General features: G+C 36.0%; 1 protein-coding gene across 1 annotated transcript in view; it reads right to left on the bottom strand.

Moving 5' to 3' along the window:
- Positions 1-25,977, bottom strand: part of DIAPH2 (diaphanous related formin 2) — a 913,509-nt gene that overhangs the window by 456,818 nt on the left and 430,714 nt on the right. Inside the window, exon 21 of the mRNA XM_047765864.1 lies at positions 14,675-14,776. Coding sequence (XP_047621820.1) covers positions 14,675-14,776 — 102 coding nt within the window. The remainder of the gene's footprint in view (positions 1-14,674; positions 14,777-25,977) is intronic.

Here is a 25,977-nt window from a genome sequence, read left to right as displayed (position 1 = left end):
TCATCAATAACATTTAAACTACCAAAAATCTATTCCTAAGGCAAATTACAAAAATATACAAATATGACAGTGAATTGAGTGAAATGTTGGGCCATGTATGAAAAATGCACATGATGACAGAAAATGTAAGTGAACCACATTCCCTAAAAAATTACCTATTACTATGCTGTTTGAAATCAGAGGACTAGCTCTGATTGAGCATTTAATAATTTTAAACTTATGATTTCTATTCATAAAATATATTAAATATTTACATATGCTCTACAGAATTTCACCTACTTGACAGAATGTTGATGTTAATTAAGTTATGGTAAAACCACATGAAGTTACTTTTAAGTACATTATTCAATAATTCTATATTGGTTTTCTTCAAAACAGTGTGACTTAGGTTTTAATTACTTGTTTCATAGTATTGGTGCACATTCTTTATTCCCTTTGGTATAGCTCCTATGATAATAATTTCCTTTCGTCTTTAAATTCCCATAACTCCAAGTCATTTAACTAGCTTTCATTCACCAAATGAATTCTGTGAGAGAGGCGAGGGGAGGGTAGACACCTAAGAACATGCATGAGGACATGCACAAATGAAAAGAATTATTAACAATCCAAGTTATATACATATATATATGTGTATATATATATACGTATTCACATATAGCTTAGTTTATGCCAGGCACAGATTAGGCACCAAGATATCTGTAGATAACATGAAAAGATTTTGACAGCATAAACAGAAGTCCTTAAGCCACAAACTAGCCTTCAAAAGCAGCAAAATGAGCTGTTTAACAGATTGTGTTCTAATACCAAAGCAAAGAATAATCCATCATTTTTGCTCTTTGAAATGAATTTTCCCATTAACCATGGATGCCTCCCTCTCCAAAAATTAACCTTTGCCTTCTGCTAATTCCCTATATGCTTTCACCATTTTTATAGGCAAATGTATAAGAATATGCTGAGAATATTTAACTGTTACTGTATTTATGTAGGTCCTATCACTTACTAACAGCTTTTAAAACTATGATCAGAATCATATCCAAAGGATCCTACTGCTTCTTCAGTACTCACGTGGCAAGTATAAGACACACCATCTACTCATAGAAAGTTTTCAGTATAGCCTAAAACTCATAACACAATCACTTGAAAACCATAGCTAGCAATAAAACCAGCCCATGATTCTAAATGGGTAAAGAAGAAATTAAGTGCTGGAAATGTTCAATGAAAGAAAACTTTAAACTCTATGACTACAATGTTTAATGAAGGCTTCACAGTAGAGGGGATACAAATGGGTAAACAGATAAAAATAAAACAATGGGGGCGGGACAGAGGGAGAGGAAGAGGAAGTAGTGGGGAGAGAACAAACACAAAGGAGGACCAAAAGGAAGTTGTACAGAGAAAGAATGGTGTGAGAAAAGTTTTATAGATTAGGAATATATGAGGTGTATACCTAGGGGCAAAATTTGGACAAAAGTACCATAAAATTTCACAAAATTGGAAGTTAACCATGTGTAAGTCTACAGCTCCATGAATGTGCAAATCTCTACCATTGCCTCTAAACCCTTTTGACTTAATTCCTCCTTTTCTTTCACTGTTAACTGGCTATATCATTAGCAGAGAACCATGTTTTCCATCATTTTATATATTCAGGGAACAGTTTTTCAGTTTCCTTGGTGGTTAAAAGCCCATCGAACTACTCTGACCAGTTGTTACTCACCATGTACCTGTCCTGCACATGCTCTGGAGGGCTTATAGGAACCAAATTCACTAGGGTAGCTTCTTTCTGAGATTGACAAGGAATTTAAACCCCAGGCTTACACAGATTTTTTTAGTCTTGCTTCAGTTCTAATATCACCTGCTTTTATTCATATTTTTCTCCATTCTGGGCTTTGTATTTCAGTCCTTGGCCTACAAACCAGAGAGCATAGATTTGATCTTTTTTTTTTTTTTTTTTTAATACCAGATCCAACTGAAATAATGTGACCGAAGGTGTACTTTAAAATTACAGTAACATTATGGAGTTCCCGTCATGGCGCAGTGGTTAACGAATCTGACTAGGAACCAGGAGGTTGCGGGTTCGGTCCCTGCCCTTGCTCAGTGGGTTGACGATCCGGCGTTGCCATGAGCTGTGGTGTAGGTTGCAGACGCGGCTCGGATCCCGCGTTGCTGTGGCTCTGGCGTAGGCTGGTGGCTGCAACTCCGATTCAACCCCTGGCCTGGGAACCTCCATGTGCCGCGGGAGCGGCCCAAGAAATAGCAACAACAACAACAATAAAGACAAAAAAAAGACAAAAAATAAAATAAAATTACAGTAACATTAATAACAGCAATTAACATTTATTGAGTACTTTGTGCTGGACATCCTTCTACAGATATGTTTTATATATATATAAACTAATTTGGTTCTTAAAACAAGCCTAGGAAAAGATTATTAGCACCAGTCGCATTCTAAAGATGAGGAAAGTGAGGCACAAAAATACTAAGTAACTTGCACAAAATCAAATTAGATGTTGAAGACCTGGAGAGTTGACCTCAGACATTCTGTCCACAGAACCCAGACTCTCAACCACTATACCACACTTCCTCTCAAGTCATATTGGGAGTATATGTATAATTGGCTGAAGGAGAGATTAGTGGCAAGGATACCATTAGTAAGTCTTCAAATGGTCTTAGAAACAAATAGTGACCTAGGGTATTGACAGTAAGAAGGGAAAGGAAGTAACAGATACAAAAGGCAGAATTAAGGAGGAATCAATGGAACTTAGTAATGACCAGTTACGAGAGGAGAAACTCAAAGTTGACTCCTAAGTTTTGAGTCTGTTGTGAGATAGAAAGCTGTTGGCATTAATAAAGGCAGAAGGATGTGCTAATTTGCTGTGGTTTACTGTTTAGGTTTTTTGTTTGTTTGTTTGAGATGATGAGGGTATAGGAATTTGCTTCAACTGATCTGCTGCTGTCTCCAATAAGCTAATGAAGGACTAGGCAGTGGGGGGCAGGTAGGGTACAGCTCAGTAGCAAATTCAGTCAAAGGACTGAACCTACCTACATTTGCATAGTCTGACTGTGTGAAACTAACCTACCTAATTTCTCTGCTTCAGTTTCCTCATTAGTAAAGAAGGGAAAATTCACGTCGAGTAATCTTATTTTGATAGTTAGGTAGGAGAAAAAGAAACGATCCATATATATTACTTCCTTCCTTTTTAGTGTTTTCCTTTAAAGTTGTGAAAAGGTAGGGTAAAGAGTACTAGATCTGCAAACGGAAAATACCACTTGGATGTTGCCAGAGGATTTTTATTAACATTTAAGTGAACTTGATGTGCCATTTTCTCAGACATCAGTATATTTCACTACTAACAAAGACACTAGTAGATTCCCACTATTAGCTCCAAATCTTGGAGTCATATTCAAGTAGTGGTGAACACAATGTAATGTAATACCATTCCTTACCTATATTTTAAACTGAAGAAGTTCTTACAATTGTCTTATTTTCCATTCTTGTCATTCAAGCTTAAAATTTATGTACTTCATAGCTAAATTACTAAAATAGACCATTTAAATGTGTTCCCTGATTCCTCCAGCCTTTCCCCCTCCAAATCCTCACATGAATCGTAAAATGACACCTTTCTAATAGGGAAGTAATATTGCCTTCTTGGCATTTTGAGTTTTAGGGATTGTTCTGATATCTGTTAGCATTTGGAAATTCAGACCTTGAGTTTAGGAGGGGATAAGTATTGGAGTTGGCAGATGTGGAAGTTATCAGAATAGATGCTGTGGGAAGCAGGTTGTTGATGAGGAGAATGTATAGAGAGAAGAGTCAAAGACTGCACCTCATACAGCACCTAGCACAGGCTCCTGCATATATTAGAAATTCAGATATTTGCTGATTGATTTTAAAAGCACTCCTTTGCTGACTAACCATTTTCCAGATCTCCCAAGAAGGACAGATTGTCTATTGAACAAAATTAACAGTGAGTGGTAATGCTTTACTGTCCCCAAAATAATGTCTTCAGCTAAGATGTCAAACCAGAAATGTGAGGGAATTAACTTTGTTGAACTGCTGTTACTGGTTAGATTCTATCATCAATCAGCTTGATTTAGGGCAGAGGTTGTGCATTATAAGGGGGTCAGAGTTGGCCTTTGATCTGCCAGAATTTCTTCCTTCATTTACCCACTAGAATGAAGTTTAGCACATAGCAGATGATAAATATCATAGGTGACTAGAAAAAAATCCTTGTAAAATGAATGAATGCATGGATGTATTCATTTACACAAATAGAAACTCCAGTATCTGCAAAGTGATGGACTAGGAAGTATATGCAAGGTATGAAGAGGGATCAAAACAGGCTGATGTGGGGAAGGGGTAGGTACCCTACCTCCCATGTAAAGTCATTAGCTACCATGTGGGTCATTCCAATGACAGCCAAGGCTCAATCTTAGCCCAAATTCAGAGCCCTATCATATAACTATTTTGAAGGGTAGTTTTGAGAGAATTTCTACCCTAATCTTCAGCAAAGGAGAGAAACTATTCTCTAGGCCCATAAGGTAAGCTGTAGTGGAAGAAACAGGGACTTTTGAGTTACACAGACTTGGACTTGAACAACAGTTATGTTACTTTATAGTTACAACAATGCAAGTTAGCTAATGTTTCTGGGACTTTATTTCCCCATTGGTAAGTCACCCATGCAAGTTGTAGGAAGACTTAAATGAGATCCTATGTGTAACATTCCTGTTATGTTCAAGGACACAATGGAAGAACTCTAAAACAGTACCTATTATTGACATTACCCTGTTTACTCACCCTCAGAAATTCCCAAGAAGGAACCACAGTTCCTGACTGTTCTGCCAAAACTGAGATGAAGTTTCTCTCATCCACAATTAAGGGATATGTGTTTCCAGGGCTTGGTGAAGAACAGCCCTCATTATCTATTCAACACTTCGTAAATATCATGCAGCGCTTCCCTTCAGTCAGTTTCAATGCATACTAAGCATTTATGATTAGAAATGTGAGCACTGAAAATGTGTTACTGGGAAAATCAAGAGACTGTGGAGGAGGTGATGCTATACGGTCTCTTAACAGGACCCACCAAACAGTATGCTATGATCATAGGAATAGAATTTGCTGCAAACAGAAGGGTAAATTTTTATGATCAGACCAGGGAACACTGAGAGAAAATAGTTGAATCTCCATTAGAGGATCTGGGTGAGTAAGGGAATGTCTTAGATAACTAAGCTTAGAAATAATAATAGGAAGCACTAAGCAACATCCCCAGTCACAGATACAATCATTAAAAGGCTCATGTTTCTTAAAGGTACTTGAGTGCACCTAAGTGATACAAGCAAATATAACAAAAACTCAGCTGAAACTTATGTTTGTTTTTACTTATGGTCCCTCGCAGCATTTTAGTTGACTGGCATCCTTTGTTTTATAATTCATTCTGTGAAGTGCTGTGGGATGCTGACCACGGTGTTGTATTATGTAGGGGATTTATTTGTGTTACAAGATACTTGTCTATCAAAACACGTCAAACAGCTATCATTTCTTTAGCTGATTTGCTCTATATTAAAAAAAAAAAAAAGTACACTGACAGCTTCAGTGAGAGCAGCTACAAGTGGGTTATTTCCCCAAAGAGTTAGACACAGTTTTGTTTATATAATTTGAATTTTATACACTTCACTACCTATGCAGCTGGTGAATATTGATGTACTGCCAAACTACTATAAGAATCCATAGAGAAAGGAAAAAGGCCCAAGTGAAACAATCATGTGTGAAGGAAGAGGAAGTGGCTGTATGCTACTCCTCCAGTCACATGTTGCCCATCTTTAAAGTGATTTATATTATCTTTCTTTTTGTACTGCTAAAAAAAAGTACCTTTAACTATTATCACATGTGAGCATAACTGATCCTCTAGTGTCTTAAAACAACAATGTTAAAAATTCAATAGAATTAACAGATATATTTGTGACAAGGTGTTTCCCCCATACCTAAATATTACTGGAATCCAATGTACATTGAATATATGGAATAATTTTGTATAGTAACAATAATAAAGGTGATGATTATAAAGTGACAATAAAGAAGGGTAGATTCAAGCTAGACAACAGGCAGAACTGCCTATAAAGTTTGTGAGATCCAGACTCAGTGCTGAGCAAAAAAGCTGCTTGGAAGTATGGAAATAAGGCAAGGACATCTGCGATTCTCTGTTAAATAAATAATTTTCTTATCCTCTCATAGGCATAACCCCCTCCAGAGTGGGCTCTCTACTGTTCATTTCTGTACTTTCTGTAGGTACCTCTAGGACCTGGGCTGGACAAAATCATCAATACAAGGGCACCTGGTCTATAGAGCCAGTGGCAAATGTTTATATATTAGATGTCAGGAGAGAGAAGAGCCATAGTTAATCTGTAAAAATGAGGCTTTGGAAAAACAGTGTTGAAAACACAAGCTATCCCAGAAAAACAACGATGTGCTGATAGAGAATACTTTCCCTGAAGATAGTGATATGCAGAAATTATGCATCAACAAACATATACTCATCTTCAGTCTGGAACAAAACATGGTAACAATGTCTGTCCGAAGAGACATTGGAAACTCAGAAGAATTACACTAAGAATTGGAGCAAGAATTTCAAAACATCCTACTGGAAACAAGGTCTGAGGCCAAAAACAGCCACAACAACATCTGTGGTACTATGCTGTTATCTTAGGGATTACTGATATGTGGAGAGGAAAAGGGGGTTAATTTTACATTTTTAAAAAATTTAATGAAAAGCAATCAATAGCAAAATTGACTGACATTCATAGACTTAATTTGAACATTCAGCTTTCAGGTGGTTTTCTTTTATCTCATTTTGCTGCAAAAGCTGATGGAAATAAGCAATCTTCACAAAATGGATTATTATGAGAAGTTAGTGAAATGAACAAGAATCTGAATACATGGATTTGGGAACGAGTCATGGCAAGTTTTCTTTTACTTGATCTCACAATTATTAAACTAGCTCTTTTTTTTCAGATAAAATGAATGCACATCTCTAAGTAAGAGATTGTATTCATATTTACAGAAGGAATGAAAATAGAAACAATCAAGGCATTACATATCAAAACACTGAACACTTTGAATGAATGTAGATAAAGAAAAACGCAATTTTCCCAGTGAATATGCAAACCTGAATAATGATTTAATATTAATGGAACAGAAGAGCTACAATTTTTCATCCAAACTAATTGCCTTTGATGATATGTGGGAGAAAAAAGAAGCTTTTAAGAATTTCCTTTTCACCTAGTTAAGCTACCTTGAATAGAGCTCATAAGCTCTTAGGGGGATTTAAAAAAAATTAAAAGCACATCGACCTTATAGTTGTATTTTCAACTACAGGCACAAATCCACTCCTCCTGCCTTCACATATTACATAGAGAAAGAAAAAAAATTAAACGTGCTGTCAGCAATATCACATAATCTTCGCTTTTCATTATAAACATTTTTATGCACAAGCCTACATCAACATCTTTCTCTTAGATTATAGCTTTAGAATGTTTTTAATTGAAAAATATGGGTAATTTTGAAGTCAGAAAAACAAAGTACCGTTTACTAAGAGAACTAATTATTGCCTTCTTTTTCTCAGAAGATGTGTTAGTTTAATAGATACACACAGTATGGGTCTCCATCCTCAGTGCAAGACAAGTGGGAATTTTCATAGCTCTGAGGTTTGAGAACAGCTGAGTTGCAAACATATTCGGAAGAGTCTAAAAGCTCCTGCTGGGGGTTCTAACTGGCAGAGATTTCAAAGATCTGTGCCTTTTTCCCCAGCAAAGGTACAGCACATAATTACAGCAATGTACCGAATTCAATTCTGTGGGAGGCAAGTTGGAGGACAAGTCAGTGGGAAGCTATGCAGCCAATCTACCCTGCTAAAGAAAAGGACTATTGATCATAGAAGGTGTAGGAACTAGCAAACCCCTCTTCCCAGGAGGTCTGCCTCTAGATAGAGGAAAGGTCCCAGGGTTTTTTATTTGTTTCTTCTCTCTCTCTCTCTCTTTGGTATCTTTTAAACTTATTATATGTGATAAGTAATGTCATACTTGCTTAAGCAAGCCCAATGATATGAATGCTAAAAAAAAAAAGTTCAGAAAAAGCTTAGCAGCCCAGTCACTGTCTCAGTTAAGTGTATTTATTTATTTTTTTAAAAAAATCAAAGCCAGATTGTTGTCCCCAGTTTTGTCAATTTTATTTTTTTCTGTTTGATGATGATTTTAAGGAGTCTTATAAGAGTCACCACACTTCCGGCACATCTCTATTCCTAGCTGATGAGATTTGGTTTTTATGATCCAGAAAGTTATATAGTAATGGAAACTCTACAGGACACTGGCAAAGATGATAGAAGTAAAATTAGGAAAGAGTATTTAGGAGTTCCCGTCATGGCTCAGTGGTAACGAACCTGACTAGTATCCATGAGGACACAGGTTTGATCCCTGGCCCTGCTTAGTGGGTTGAGGATCTGGCATTGCTGTGGCTGTGGTGTAGGTTGCAGAAAAGGCTCAGATGTGGTGGTGGTGTTGCTGTGGCTATGGCATAGGTGGGCAGCTGCAGCTCTGATTTGACCCCTAGCCTGGGAAACTCCATATGTTACAAGCGTGGCCGAAAAGGACAAAAAAATATAGGAAAGAGTATTTGTCATTAAAGAAGACAAAAAACAAAAATGATACAGTAAGGAATCTAACTTCTTCAATGTTATCAAGTGCCATGGGGATACAGAATTCGACAGGACCTAAAAGAGCCCACTTGATTTTGCATTCAAGTTATACATTCAGCAAACATTTAAGTACATTATCATGTGAATTAAATCAATGTGATATATACACTTAAAAAAGCTGCAATCTAGTAGGGGTTATAGATATTCAACAAATAATCTCACAATTAAACATTTAGTTAAAAACCATGATAATTTTGAGAAAGGAAGTGACAAAAGGGGCTCTGAGAGAGTTTAACAGGGAGGCCTAATTTTGATTAATAAGTGAAGTCATCAGAGGAAGGGTGAAATTTAAGCTGAGACTCAGAATAAGCAGGAGAGAGACAGGCAGCAAGTGGCAGAAAGAGGAGGAAGCATATGTTATGGTACAGAGGCAGGAAAGAGCATAGTAAATTCAAAACATAACGCACTAATGCTTTAAGCAGATAAATAATGATGCAACACAAATGCACTCTAGAAATGTCACATTGAGGGCTGTGCCAAGAGATTGATTTGGAGGAGAGCAAAAGCGTAAGTGGAGAAAACAGGCTGAAAGTCTATTACAATGGTTGAAGGGAAAGATGACACTGGCTTGGGCTAAAGTGCTGATAGCACAGAAGAGGAAAAGTGAGTCAATCTGATGTAAATTTTAGATGCAGTTAGATGGTAATTCATGATCCCTCTTGGATCAGTTTCAATGTTGTCTTTTTTTTTTTTTTTGGTCTTTTTTTTGCCATTTCTTGGGCCGCTCCCACAACATATGGAGGTTTCCAGGCTAGAGGTCTAATCAGAGCTATAGCCGCCAGCCTACACCACAGCCACAGCAACTCAGGTTCCAAGCCGCATCTGCAACCTACACCACGGCTCATGGCAACACCAGATCCTTAACCCACTGAGCAAGGCCAGGGATCGAACCCGCAACCTCGTGGTTCCTAGTTGGATTCGTTAACCACTGAGCCACGATGGGAACTCCTCAATGTCATCTTTAAGGCCGAATTCTGATTGCCGTTTGTTCAATAGTAGTTAACTAGAGGTAAGGAAGTAGAGAGTAAAAGGAGATGATCTTTGAAAAAACTGATGCCAGGTAATGAGGAGAGGCCAATAACTATCATGGACCTCAGGACCAGTGAAGGGATTTCATCCATCCAGCTATTCATTTATGCATTTTTAGTCAGGGAAAGACTTAAGAAGATTTTTTTTTTTTTTTCTTCTAAAGAGAAGGGCAGACTAGAAACTGATGAATTGAAGAAGCAACAGAGTAACAGAAGAAAAGTAGGCAGGAGATAATGATGCCCTAAACAGAGTTAAGTAAATTATCATGTAGCAGAGTGTCTCACACATGTACACATGTGTGCATGTGCACACACACGTACACACACACACACCAGTCCAACAGTGGTTAAAATCACTATCCATGTCATTCCACTACCTGGAATTGAATGCTGCACCTCAGAAAAGGTCCCCAGCCTTCCTTGGCCTCAGTTTCCTCAACCATAACATGAAGCTAATAATAGTGCTAATCTATAATAGGGCCGTGAAGAATTCCTGAGATGGTATGCATAAAGCTGCTTAACATAGCATAGGACACAGTAATACCTCAATACATTTTTGTTTCTATCACTAATAATGACAAGAGAAATAGTACTAGTCATAACACTGCCCGTTTTATGAGGTTGAACAGAGCAAGTTAATGAAAGTTATGGGTAGAGATAACTTTGTAGATAGAAGACATACTGGAGGTTCTGAAGCCTACATGCTTTCCCTTTTCTCTGGTAGGAGATAATATTATAACCACAAGCCTGTTCTCTACATCTGTGAATCTGTTTCTGTTTTGTAGATAGGTTCATTTGTGCCAAGAGGGAGTGGGGAGGGAAAGGGATGGATTGGGAGTTTGGGGTTAGTAGATGGAAACCATTTAGATAAACAACAAGGTCCTACTGTATGACACAGTGAACTATATCCAATCTCCTGGGATAGACCATGATAGAAAAGAATATAAAAAAGAATGTATATACATATGTATATGTATAACTGAGTCACATTGCTGTACAGCAGAAATTGGCACAACATTGTAAATCAACTGTACTTTAATTTTAAAAGAGATTAGGATGTTTGCAGTAAGTGAAAACAATAAGGAGGGGAGGGAGAGAAAATCTGAGGAGAGCAGGTAAGATATGGTAGAGCCACTCTGGAAAAACAAAAGACTACGGAATAGGAACAAGTGAAATAACTGCTGAAATGGCAATGAGAGTCCCTCTGAGGCAAAAGCTAAAATGTCGTAAAGACATCAATTCACTCACTTCACCTAAGAGAACAGTGAGATATAAAGCCAGAGAGTTAGAGGCAGATTTAGAATGCTAAGGAGTTCGGGTTTTATTCTCTAAAATCTGGGAGACACTGAAGGGTTTTACTATAGAAATCATGAGATGAATAGAGATTTTTAAAAAACTACACTAATTATTTTGGTGAGGGAAGAAAACAGAAGCAAAACAAGTTTGGAGTATTTCTCATTAGGGCAGACTATTCTATACATTTCCAAAATTGTCCTAAACGTGGGCTACTGATATATTTTGAGGTTTAAAAAAGTATTTGGGCATTTCCAAACAGAAGTGAATCTAACTTCAACATAGAACTGGAGAAATATATCAACATAATTTTTACTTTTAGAGAGCTAAACTATGCTAATTTTAATCTCAGGCTTGCACTTGGGTTTAAGAGTTTACCTATAATTCAATTCAATAAATACTTATCTACTCTCTATTATATACAAGATATACATGCTGACATATGCGCTTAAAAGACTAAGTCAAATCATTATTTCAAGAACATTTTAGATAGATATGAGATTATCTAACCTTTATTTGGCAAATCCTGATTGATGCTGCCTTAGGTAATTTACATAACATGAACTACTTTGTAATGTCCTTCACTATTTTCCCTGCAGACGTGTAGCTAGGATGGGGAGAGTAAATAAGAGGACCAGGTGACCTCATGAGCACAGCCTCAGAATTATTTATGGCTATGTGCATAAACAAGAAATCTCTTCCATTTTCTATTTTGCTTTGAGTTCAGAAGGTATATAGCTTTTTATGTCCCCAAACTTCATTTCCTCAGTGTGGTACCAAGGATATTCCTCTTGAAGGACTTGCTTGGCAAACTAATACATCTCCCAAGATAAACTGCATTCATGAAAAAAAATGGCTTCAGAGAAATTGTGTAATGTACCTACTGTAAAACTCATAACCATCATGACAAAGCCAAATTCTCAGATGGTCTACAGCTCTGCTTCAATTGTAATATGAATCCATACAGCTTAAGTTTCAAGTGTTGACTTTGGTCTATAAAATTTTATTATTTATTGTTGAGTTAAAGTGCTGCTACTTAATAAATAATGTCTGGCAAGTTGATTAACTTTCATAATTCAAAAATGAGAGAATTCTCTTCCTCAGGTACCTGTGTTCTATATCACCCTAAATATAAATTCCCGATTTGGAGTTCCCATCGTGGCTCAGTGGTTAATGAATCCGACTAGGAACCACGAGGTTGCGGGTTCAATCCCTGCCCTTGCTCAGTGGGTTAAGGATCAGGTGTTGCTGTGAGCTGTGGTGTAGATAGCAGATGCAACTCGGATCTGGTATTGCTGTGGCTCTGGCGTAGGCCAGTGGCTACAGCTCCGATTGGACCCCTAGCCTGGGAACCTCCATATGCCGCAGGAGCAGCCCTAAAAAAGGCAAAAAGACAAATAAATAAATAAATAAATAAATAAACAAACAAACAAACAAACTCTGATTTGCTTTTCTAGGATTTGACAGAATGCTCCTACATCAAAATATGTAATGCCATATCTGAGAATTAATAAACTCTAAGTATGGGCAAGCAGTTATTGCACCGTTCAAAAGGAATGTTCTCTGTTCCATCTATTACATTTTGACTTTAATTTTATATTTTTATTTTTATTTTTTTATTATAGCTGGTTTACAATGTTCTGTCAACTTTCTATTGTATAACATGTTGACCCAGTTACAAATAGATGTATAGATTCATCAGAAGTGATTAGACAATAGTTCCCGGTGCTATACAGCAGGATCTCATTGCCCATCCATTCCAAAGGCAACAGTCTGCATCTATTAACCCCAGACTCCCAGTCCATCCCACTCCCTCCCTCTCCCTTCCTCTCCCTCTTGGCGATCACAAGTCTGTTCTCCAAGACCATGATTTTCTTTTCTGTGGAAAGGTTCATTTGTGCTGTATATAAGATTCCAGACATAAGTGATAGCATATGGTATTTGTCTTTCTCCTTCTGACTTACTTCACTTAGGATGAGTCTCAAGTTCCATCCATGTTGCTACAAATGGCATTATTTTATTATTTTTTACAGCTGAGTAGTATTCCATTGTGTATATATACCACATCCTCCTAATCCAATCACCTGTCGATGGACATTGGGGTGTTTCCATGTCTTGGCTATTGTAAATAGTGCTACAATGAACATGCGGGTGCATGTGTCTTTTTCAAGGTACGTTCTGTCCAGATATATGCCCAAAAGTGGGATGGCTGGGTCATATGGTATTTCTATGTATAGTTTTCTAAGGTACCTCCATACTGTTCTCCATAGTGGTTGTACCAGCTTACATTCCCACCAACAGTGCAGGAGGGTTCCCTTTTCTCCACACCCCCTCCAACATTTGTTATTTGTGGACTTATTAATGATGGCTGTTCTGACCAGTGTAAGGTGGTAACTCAAAGTAGTTTTGATTTGCATTTAAACAGGACTTCAAAATTGCAAAATACCAAATCAGATCAATTTATAAAATATTTTGGATGAAGCAGAGTATTTGACTATTAGGTCTGATGGTAATTATTTTTTTAAATTTTATTTATTTATTTTGCTTTTTAGGGCTACAATCATGGCATATGGAAGTTCACAGGTTAGGGGTCGAATTGGAGCTACAGCTGCTGGCCTACGCCACAGTCATGTCAATGTCAGATCCAAGCCGCATCTTTGACCTATACCACAGCTCACGGCAATGCCAGATCACTGGCCCACAGAGCAATGCCAAGGATAGAACCCGTGTTCTCATGGATACTCGTCAGATTCCTTTACACTGCACCACGATGGGAACTCCCGGTGATGGTAATTTTAAAATCCTTAGTACGCAGATGGAAAATAGTCAAGGAGCTAGGGTAGAACTGGCAGCAGTAAGAGGAATGTTTATTCACATGGTGAACAAACTTGTATTGAACATCTAAGTCAAAAATAGCATTTTCTTCAAGAAATTAAATAACCATGCTCTCTTTCCCATCTTTTGCTAATTCTTTGAATAAAAGCTTTGGGGAAAACTTATAACATATATATAACTATTTTTAACGTATAATTTATATCTAGTTATCTTTTGTGCCCTTCAAATAAAGAGGAGATAAAAAAACATAATTCATTCCAAAAATTATTTAACCATGCTATAGTAAAAGTGTATTTAAAGCCTTCAATCAATTAATGACACTCTATGGGAAGTCTGAAAATTCTTGTGCTTTTTCTGATGCAATATACACCACAGAAAAGTGTCTTGAGAACAATGTTAATTATCTAGTTTCCACCCTTATTTTTAGCCTAACTTTTTAAGGGCCAAATTCTAACATCAACATCTAAACTGAAGAAAAAAATAATCAAAACAAATACATATATATATATTATTTTTCATATGTTAAATCAGCATTAATATAGAGGAAGATATCTTGAGGTATTTTGTAATATAAATCTTAAATTCTTTATTTTTCAATAATTATATAAATAATAAAATATAAATAAGGATTTTTTTTCTCACAATCAATGTTATATTAAATTATGTGGTTATATAAAAGGAAAAAATATCATCAATTGAAATGTCTTTTTTTTTTCATGGTTTCTGATAATTGTTACCACCAAGGTGAGTTTGTAAGCCCTTGTGCTAGATACATACCACAACTCCAAATTGTTCAGGCTCACAAAGGTCATCATATTCATTCTTCAAGTGTGCTAATTCACTGAGTACCTTCTGCTCAGGAAGATGTTTTATAAGATTCTAAAAAAAAATAAAATAAAAGCACAAAAGCTTAGTATTTCATTATCAGGATTATAAATGTACATTAACAACCTTAAAAGAGATTAACTGGGATAGTGGATAAGTTTCTGATTATGGTTCTGTTACAGTATCAATGTATTTTCTCCTTCTCCCCCAAAACATAACCAAAAACCAAACTATAATTTAATGTGATTAAATATAAAAATGTGTTTGGTTTCTATGCACTACAATACATAAATGCTAAATTAAAAAAGCATATGACAATAAATAACTTTCCAAATTTGACTATCATTTTGGGCCTTAAACACAAAGCAAAATTTTTAGGTTTTATTTCCTGTTATGATAACTAGTCGATTCATGTAAAAAACAGGAAAATTCTATGTAGAATTAACTTGTGCAATAATAAAATCAACCCTACTCTCTGTAATTGCAAAATTTTCAATCATCTTCAACCTTATAAACTACACCAAGCCTGTAAAAAATAATTTCCCATTATTTACAATTCTGTATTTAAATATACAATATGTTCCTACTTTAATGGAGAATCAAGCAAAAGTGATAAAGTCTCATGCATGTTCAAGTTTCATGCCTAAGAGAATAAAATTAATTAATTTTTCTCAACATAGCTTATCTTGGACTTCAGTACAGTTCTAACTATCATCACATAAGCCTGCAGCCAACGATTCTGGGACTTATATGTAATCTCAAAAGACATGTGAAAGGGAAGAAAGCAGAAAACAAATATTTAAGAAAGAAAAATTTAAAAAAAAATGGCCGAGAAGGAAGTTCCAGAGATAGACCCCTCCACCAAAGTAACCATTGAGCTGAAAAGAATGATTTAATAAACCATTTCAGAATGCTGGAATATGACTGAATAATTACAACAAGGAAAATGTTTGATGAAGAGAGATACTGCTGCTCTCTAGTAAGAGAATGACTGGCACAAAACAGGTACTTTTCCTCAGCACCACTGTGAAGATAGTGCCTGAGTTACCAAAGGGAATGCCAGAGTGAGTACTGGGGACCTTGTTCTCAAAAATTTGGAAATGTGCATTTTCATTGGTTTGGCAGTTCCCTAAAGTACTAGTGCAAATGCTTGCCATGGTTTCAATACTCTCTGGTTGCAACTGATTTACCTGATGGTATATATCAGAAGATGTAAACAGAAATAACTTTCCAGCCTTTTAAACCCAGACATTTAAGGAAATCTTAGGTCACTGGCTGACAGAAGACACAATGAAACCCAAACTATAATAACCACACACAAGGATACACATTTTGCAGCAACTGTTTGAAAATGTAATAAATGAATGGCTACCACCAACAGCAAACAAAAAATCAGCAGTTTGTAAGGAGTGGAGAATCAGATTCCCAGAGGTATAGTATACTCGAATATCCAGTTCAAAAAAAAAAAAAAAATCATGAAGCATAAGGAAAAACAGGAAAGCATTGCCTGTGAAAAGGTAAAAAAAGGTGTGACAGAAACTGTACCTGAAAAAGCTCATACTTTTAAGGTATTAGTCAAAAATATTAAATCAATGGTCTTAAATATGCTTAATGAGCTAAAGGAAACTGTGGACAAAAGGAAACTATGGACAAAACTAAAGGAAACCAGGAAAATGATGTAAAAACAGAATGAGAATATCAATGAGAAGTCAATAAAGACAGCCAAATTAAGGAATCTAACAGAGATTCTGGAAGTGAAAAGTTCAATAACCGAAATGAAAATTTTACTAGTGTGGTTGAACAGCAGATATGAGCAGATCGAAGAAAGGATCAATGAACTTGAAAATAAGGAAATTGAAATGATCCAGTGTGAGCAGAAGAAAGAAAAAAGAATGAAGAAAAACACACAAAGCCTGAGAGATCTGTGGTACACCAAGCACATCAACATGTATTTACATCACAAGATTCCTGGAAGAGAAAGGGGCAGAAAAAAATATGTGAAGAAATAATGGATGAAAACATCCCAAATCTAATGAAATACATAAATATACACACCCAAGAAGCACATCAACTCCAAGCAGGACATAAAAGAGGTCCATGCTGAGACAATTTCTAATCAAATTGTCAAGATGTCAGAAGAGAGAATTTTTAAGCAGCAATAGGGAAGTGAATTGCCATATTTAAGGGATACGCAATAGGATTAATATGATTTCTCCCACAGGAGACAAAAGTTAGTGCAATAACATAATTAAAATGCTGAAATAAAAGACCGTCAACAAAGAATTCTATATCCAGCAAAATCATCCTCCTTCAAGAATGAAAAACTAAGAAAAAAAAAGAAAAACTAAGACAATACCAGATTAACAACAACAACAAAAGACATAATTTTTGTTAGCAAACATGTCATGCCAGAAATACTAAAAGAGGTCCTACAAGCAGAAATGAAAGGTGACTAAACAGTAATCAAAAACATAAGAAGAAATAAAGAGCAATTATAAAAGTAACTACATATGAAAATATAAAAGTCAAGTTATACTTTATAACTCCTCTTTTTTCTATGTAATTTAAAAGGAAAATGCATAAAACAGTAATTATAAATCTACGTTAATGGTATGTAATGTATAAATGTAATCTGTGACAATAGCAATATGAAGGAAGGGACAAAGATGCATAGGAATAGAGTGTGTATTATTGAAATTAAATTTCATTATTAAAAATACGTTATTAAAAGTTTACGATGTTCATTATAATCTGTGAGGTAACTACTAAGAAAATAACTAAAAATTATACAGAATAAAAAGAAGAATCAAGGAGTTCCCATTTTGGCTCAGCAGTAATAAACCCAAATAGTAACCATGAGGATGCAGGTTCAATTCGTGGCCCCATTCAGTAGGTTAAAGATCCAGCATTGCTATGAGCTGTGGTGTAGGTTGCAGACATGGCTTGGATCTGGTGTAACTGTGGTTGTGGTGTAGGCTGGCAGCTGCAGCTCCAATTCAACGCCTAGCCTGGGAACTTCCATATGCCCTTGGTGCAGCCATTTAAAAAAAAAAAGGGCATCAAAATAATAGGCTACAAAAAAAAAAAACCTACCTACAAAAATAGATCGTAATAGTGAAATTAAGCAATAAAAACAGAAAACAGCAGCTAAATGGCAGAAATAAGCCCTTCCTTATGAACAATTAAATGTAAGTGAATTAAACTCTCCAGTTAAAATAAAAGAGTTTTGCAGAACTGATTTCAAAACAAACATAGTATACTGTTGGTAGGAATGTAAACTGGTACACTACTATGGAAAACAGTAAGGAGGTTGCTCAAAATATTTAAAAAAGAACTACTATACAATCTAGAAATTCCACTTATGGGTATATACCTGGAGAAAATGAAATCACTGTATCAAAAAAATATCAATATGCCCATGTTTGTTGCAGCATTACTTACAATTGCCCAGGTATGAAAATAACTTAAGTGCCCATCGATGGATAAAGAAGATCACACGCCACACAGATGCACACACAGACACACACCCAGAGTTACACCCCTTCTCCCCCCTCCCCACACAATGGAATGCTATTCATCCCTGAAAAAGAATGAAATGTTGCCATTTGCAACAACACAGATGAATCTTTAAGGCATTACACTAAGTGAAATAAGTCAGACAGAGAAAGGCAACTACCATATAACCTTATATGTAGACTCAGAAAACAAAACAACAAGAAAATAAAACTGATAGATATAGAACAGACATTGGTGGTTACCTGAGTGGGGAGTAGGCAAAATAGGTGAAGGGGAGTCTAAAGGTATAAATTTCCAGCTATAAAATAAATAAGTCATGGGATATACAGTTAATATGCATATTTGGAAGTCACTAAGAGAGTAGATCTTAAAAGTCCTCATCACAAGAAAAAGAAAAAAATTCTATAACAATATGTGGTGATTTATTGTAGTGATCATGTTACAATTACACAAATACTAAATCATGCTATATACCTTAAATTGATATAATGCTACATATCAATTATACTTCAATGAAAAAAGTAAGTAAATATACAAACATAACCTTCCATATGCAGCCTACATGAGACTCACTTTCAATAAAAAGTCACAAAGTGGTTGAAATCATAAGGATGGAAAAAATATTGCATGTAAATAGTAACCAAAGCAAAAATAAAGGTGAGGTGTCTAAAGTATTGTCAAGCTAAATAGACTTTAAGTCACAAAAAATAACGAGACAAGAATATTATATATTCATAAAAGTATCAACTCATCAAGAAGATATAATTATTATAAACACATTCCCATCTAAGAACAGAGCTCTAAAATATGTGAAATAAAAATTCACAAAATTGAAGGAAGAAGTAGTTCTACAGTAATAGTTGGAATGCAGGAGTGAGTCAACATATAAAAACCAATCAATGTAATATACCACATTAATAGAATGAAGGGAAATAAACCCACATGACCGTTTCAGCTAATGAATAAAAAGCATTGGACAAAATCCAACACATGTTTGTAAGGAAAAAAAAAACAAAAACACTTTTTTTTTTGGTCTTTTTAGGGCCGCACCCGCAGCATATGGAGGTTCCCAGACTAGGAGTGGAATCGGAGCTATAGCTGCAGGCCTATGCCACAGCCACAGCAACGCCAGATCTGAGCCATTTCTGCGACCTACACCACAGATCACAGCCACAGCAGATCCTTAACCCACTGAGTGATGCCAGGGATGGAACCCTCGTCCTCATGGATGCTAATTAGGTTCATTAACTGCTGAGCCACAACGGGAACCGCAAAAACACTCTATAAACTAGGAATAAAAGAAAGCTTTCTCAAGAATGAAAGCATATCAGCTAAGAATAGGAACTAGGCAAGGATGCCTGCTTTCACAACTTCTATCATATTACTAGAAGTTATAACCAGAGCAATTAGGCAAGAAAGAAAAATAAAAGGTATCCAAATTTGAAAAGAAGTAAAACAAGTCTCTGTTTGCAGATGACATGATTTTTTCATGCAGAAAACATTAAATAGTTCACAAAAAAACCTCTTAGACATAATAAATGAATTCAGCAAAGTTTCAGGATACATAATCAGCACACAAAAATGAGTTCTATTTCTATCAACTAGCAATGAACAATCTGAAAGGAAATTAGGAAAACAATTCTATTTACAATAGCATTTTGAAGCACTCACAAGGACATATCATTTCATACCCACTAGAAAAAGTATCATCCAAAAATCTGAAAACAACAAGTGTTGGTAAAAATGTGGAAATATGAAACACTCACACACTGCTGATTGGAATGTAAACTGTGGAAAACAGTTTGGTGATTTCATAGAAATTAAACATGGGAGTAAGGTATGACCCAACAATTCCCTCCTAAGTATACACCAAAAAGAACTGAAGACAGCGTCTCAAACAGATACTTGTACACAAATGTCCATCAACAGATACACTAATAAGATGTGATAGAAACATACAACGGAATATTATCCAGCCAAAAAAGGAAACTTTGATATGCCCTAAAACGGGGATAGAAATATTTCTGCTTAGTGAAATAAGATAAACACAAAAGGACCTATATTGTATGAACCCACTTATGTGTGGTATCTAGAATAGACAAATTCTTAGACAGAAGAATAGAGACCACCAGGGCCCGGGGGTAGAGGTCAGTGGGGAGAGTTATTGCTTAACAGGCAAAGAGATTCTGTTTAAAATGATGAAAAAAAGTTCTGGAAATAGTGGTGATGCTTGATCAACACAGTAAATAAACTTAAGGCCACTTAAATCATACACCTAAAAACAGGTAAGTTAGAACATTGCAATACTACAGATTTTTCCACATTAAAAAGAAATCAAGAGTAGACAACATCCTGTCCCACAGGAAACAACTATATATCATAGTCTACTTAAGTCCTCTTTTGTTCTCTGTTTTTATCTTTTCCCTCCTCCCACTTAAGTTTGCATTTCCATTAAGCTCTATATCTGCAATGGCAGCCACTGCATAACTGAAGAGACTGAAGATTTTAAATATCATGTCCTTTGACTTAAACAAAATATAAATTTTGATATTACAACAGAAACATATAATCAAATGAAATTAAGAACACCTACAAGTTTGCTTCATTAATCTCTTGAAGGAAAAGGTAAATAAATACCAAGGTGTTATTTCTATTTTTTCAGGACTATTTTTGACGTACATAAAATAATTGCTATTAAAATTTTTCTTGGAGTTCCCGTCATGGCTCAGTGGAAACTAATCTGACTAGTTTCCAGAGGACACAGGTTTAATCCCTGGCCTTGCCCAATGGGTTAAGGATCCAGCGCTGCCATGAGCTCTAGTGCAGGTTGTAGACGGAGCTTGGATCCTGCGTTGCTGTGACTGTGGTGTAGGCTGGCAACTGCAGCTCGAATTCGACCCCTAGCCTGGGAACCTCCATATGCCACCGGGGCAGATTTAAAAAGACAAAAATAAAATAATTAATGGGACTGTTAATGGGACTTTGGGGACATATGATTTTAAGATAAAGAGATTGGTAACATAATTTTCACAACTGCAAAACTCAATTAGAAATATTAAGGACATTATTAAAATTGTTAAAATAATATCAATTCTGCATATTTCAAACTCTCCATCTCAATTTTAAGTTTTAACTGTGAAAATAACTATAACAGAATGAATCAAGCCTAAAATAGAATTTCAATAGAAACCCATTGCTATTTTGCTTCTGTTCTAGCTATAGGTAACCTGTTATCTCTTCCATACAATGCAGGCCCCACAGTAGGTGACATATCATCTTTCTCTGTTAACCTATATGAAATATTTAGCAGATCAGTGGGCTTAGATATATTCAAATGCTGAATGCAGTATTATGACTACCTATGAGCTTATATAAGTGCCAGTGCTTAATAGGTTCTATTTGCAAATACGGTTTAGAATAATTCTCTCAATGTGTGACAGATGCAGACTATGTTATATTACTTATTGTGTATTAACCACTGTCTCTAGAACTCCATGTTCTAAGTGGCCATCACAGCCAATACCTAAAGATACTTGATTTTATTTTTACATACATACTAAACTTATAGACAGTAATAGAGTATTAGATTGGACATTAATAATGTTTTCATGCTCATAAATTCTTGAAAGGAAAGGAAGAAGGATTAGAAGATAGAGGAAAGTGGAGTTCCCGTTGCAGCCCAGCGGAAACAAATCCGACTGGCATCCATGAGGATGTAGGTTCAATCCCTGGCCTTGCTCAATGGGTCAGGGATCTGGCGTTGCCGTGAGCTGTGGTGTAGGTTGCAGATGCAGCTCAGTTCCTGCACTGCTGTGCCATAGGCTGGTGGCTGTAGTGTAGGCTGGTGGCTGTAGCTCCAATTTGACCCCTAGCCTGGGAACGTCTATATGTTGTGGGTGCGACCCTATAAAGGGAAAAAAAAAAAAAAGATGACAACAGAAGAAACACATGGCAGTACTCTTTGGCCTCTTTGCTCCTTCACCTACTCTTCAAAAACATGTCAAGACAGAAAATAGAAAAAATGTTCTAGGCACAGTTCCTAATGTGGACAGTTCTTGGAATCAGAAGTGTATTTGTAAGGCTTCCTGGGAGAGAAATATCGCATCTCACAGAAAGGAAGTGTGTATCATACAGTCAGTCCAGTAAGAAAGCCAACGTTTTGGAAAGGATCAGGGTGATTCTGAGTGTAGTACATTTGTTTCTTGGATGTGTCTCCAGGTCTGGCCTACCCACCTGCAACATAGTTGTATGTCTGAGTGCTCCAGAAAGGGGAGCTGTGTGACAAGCACAGCTTGTGTATCCCCCCCAAATCAAGGATGATATAAAAGAGGAGAAGGGAAAAAACACATATCTCTGAATTTTGCCACATACCAGCTGTGCCCCATGGGAAAATTTCCCCTCTCCCCACATACAGTCATTCTAGGAAAGGGTTCAAAACAGGGAATAAGGAAAATCACCTAGAGCTGCTACATGGAAATTGACAAAATTAGTTCATGAGATGTGGAACATATTCATGAGGGCCACAGAAACATCTAATGTAGGTGATTTTGAAAAGAGTCAGGGTCCTGCAAGCTAGGAGCAAGAGGAAGAAAAACACAGGCGAACTATGTGGATTGAGCTGGAGTTTAAAAGTCATATTGCCAAAGGACTCTGTACTTCAAAAATTTTAAATAGTTTTTGACTTTAACTATCGTATTGATACTACGGGTACTTATGTTCTACAAATAAATTGCAAAGATGAGTTCAGACACCCAGTATACCGTTAGGAAAAAGCTGTTAATAATAGCTAAGGCTAAAAATTATAAATTTTAAAATATAACTTAGATTCTGACAAACTGTGAGTTAACAGGCAAATACCCTGTAAAGTTACAACCCTTTCATTTTTCCCTCCCACTGCTCTTGCTTACTACTGAGCATCTTCTTTCAAATATTGTTAAGATTTGTGTTTAAAAGATCAATTCTGGGTCAGTATGAAAGTTTAATCTGAGAAAATGTCAATGAGTTGAAGTTCACAAAGAAAATAAAGGGGAACGCAGAAATGAGCACGTTTTTCCTCATCTTTTACGCATCAAAACTTCACTTTCTGATGACTGTCACAGTTATCTAAAGGGATTTCTTCTAACAGACCATAGGCTTTTAACCACTTTTTAGATTTCTGCAATTACTCTTTAATACTTTCAAAACTTTACTTCCGTTAAATGTTAACTGCACACTTAAAGGTTAGTTAAGTGAAGGTATGGAACCATAATGCCCTTTCCTTCTTGCAAAAACATAACCTTTCTTTTTTGTCTTATATCTCATTATGTCATTTTAGTGGGAAGAAAGCAGAATTAGGTTCACTGTGATTAAGTCTAGCATTCCCCAAGTAATCGGACTGGTGCCAATATTTCTTTATTCAAGTATATTATTTATTTCTTTAAAATATGTATTGGGGAGTTCCCTGGTAGCTCAGCAGTGAAGGATCCAGTGTTGTCACTGCTGTGGCTCAGGTCACTGCTGTGGTGTGGTGTGGGTTCAACTCCTGCCTGGCCCAGCGAACTTCTACATGCTGTGCATGTGGCCAAAACAAATACACACACACACACGATTTTACTTATGTCCTATACTAAATATCATTTTAACTTATGTTGTCAAATACTTTATTTTTTAAAAAAATCAGATAAAAAAGTTCCCCAAAGTCTCAGATAAATTTCTGTGACCTTAACACAACCCTCCCCCTATTTTTCCTGGTCAAAAACTCTCAATCCCTTGACAACTATAATTATTATATGTTTTTCATCCACTTTCTCATAGCATGTCTTAAAATTTGTATGTGTATTTAGTGTTCTTAATTCACATTCACGTGTTCGTTTTCTTTACATTGAGTTAAATGGCACAAACTTTGATGCCGGGCCTGGTACTACACTTATTTGTGTTTCATCCATCCGTTCAGCTAATATATACCAGTGGCCAATTATACAATTGCTACCATGTGAATGTGAACCACTAAAGATTCTGTCTGCATGGAGATTACAGGACCAAAAGGGCAATGTATACTCCCGCCTACACAGTGGAACCATAATCAACATATGACTGACAGTAATTTGTGTTGCATTTGATCCAAAATACACTTCTTATGAGGTGGTCATGCTACAATTTTCTCCTTTTGGTTAGGAATTTTGAACATTTTTGTAACTCCTAAAATAGACTGGAAGGCTCCACCATATTAAAATGCTGATTAAATGGCCTAAAGCATTAAGGGGGAGCCTTCCCAGCCTTCCTCTTGGAGCCATTCATTTCAAAAAAATATTAGTTTATTAAAAGACACACAAGCATTGAAAGCATATTGGAAAAATCTATGACCTTGGCATAAGACAATTACATCCATTACAAAGACACAGTCTTTTACAAATTTTCTACCTGTTTAATCTTCAACTTGGCCCATGTAGGAAAACTTTTCACTATCACCTAAGCACTAATAACACCAAATGAACAGCTCCAGCCCTAATCACTCTTGCCCATCTATGAGTTCCACGTTTCTGACAGTCCATCCCACCCAGATGATCCATCATTTACTCAAATTCAACGAATCTAAAGAATTTGTCCTTACTCTGACCCCTCATACCTATCTCTTACTAGCTTCTCCTTGAGGCTCCATTCTGCCAACAGGACAGGCATCCTCCCTATTTCCTAAGTTTCCAAACTGGCACTTGTCACTCCGTCACAAGGTTTTATGATTCTTTCTGTCAAAAATCTCTTTTGGGTTCAACCCTTCTTTTACATTCTATAGCCAGAAATCTAGGCCAGAGAAATCACATATATCTAAACTTTCCTAATTTAAGTTCAGTTAAATTCCTCAAAGTGTTCTAATTCTCTATTAGATTAATGGAGATCACAGATATATTTACAACTTCTATAAATATAAAAGGAAAAATTGTGACTACTTTGTACATAAAAATTTCAACTCCCACTGATGTCAGGATCCTATTTGAAGAAGAAATGTATTAATCTAAAATAATTTATAAGATTTACAATTAATCTGAAAGATAATTACTAATGATATTCATTCTTTTGATGCTAATTATCTTTTATTTTGTTTATGTCCCACTCTGTACTCAAAAATAAGACTTGAAAATCTTATTCAACCTAAAAGGTGATTGTAAGAAAAAAATATAGAACATACAGAATGAATGACTCACTATGGATATTGAGTAGCATGTGAGGTGGGTAAGGCTGTGCCTAAATGTAATATATTCTGCCTAAGTATAATACAAATGGTATCCATGTTACTAATATTCCTTCACAAACTATATAGCCCTCATGAATTTTAAATTAACATTTTTCAAATTAAACATGAAATATATTCTCATTATAAGAGGACTGATATTCTCAGATATATAATAAAAGATTCATATGAGCTAAAATAGGTTGGCGGGTATACAATATCCAGGTTATGGTACACTGCTTTCATTAGATATCATCTTACCATTGCCACGACAAACACATGCAAAGATGCATTACTATAAAATATTTTATATAGATGTTTCCAAAGCTGAATCCTATCTGAATAGTCAAGACACGTATCTAGGATAACTATAGAGCTTGAAGGGCACTAATATCTTATAGTATGGAATGAAAATAGTAAAATGTACTTTATGTGGAATATCCCAAAGGACAATCTGGAAATTTCATCTAAGTAGACAGGAATGTATGCTAATGCTATATAATGCTATCCTTTCACTTTGAGAAGTCACTGTTTC

Source organism: Phacochoerus africanus, chromosome X, assembly GCF_016906955.1.
Source record: "Phacochoerus africanus isolate WHEZ1 chromosome X, ROS_Pafr_v1, whole genome shotgun sequence".
Lineage (NCBI taxonomy): Eukaryota > Metazoa > Chordata > Mammalia > Artiodactyla > Suidae > Phacochoerus > Phacochoerus africanus.
Note: the sequence above shows the minus strand (reverse complement) of the source record. Positions and strands in the feature narration are given on the sequence as shown.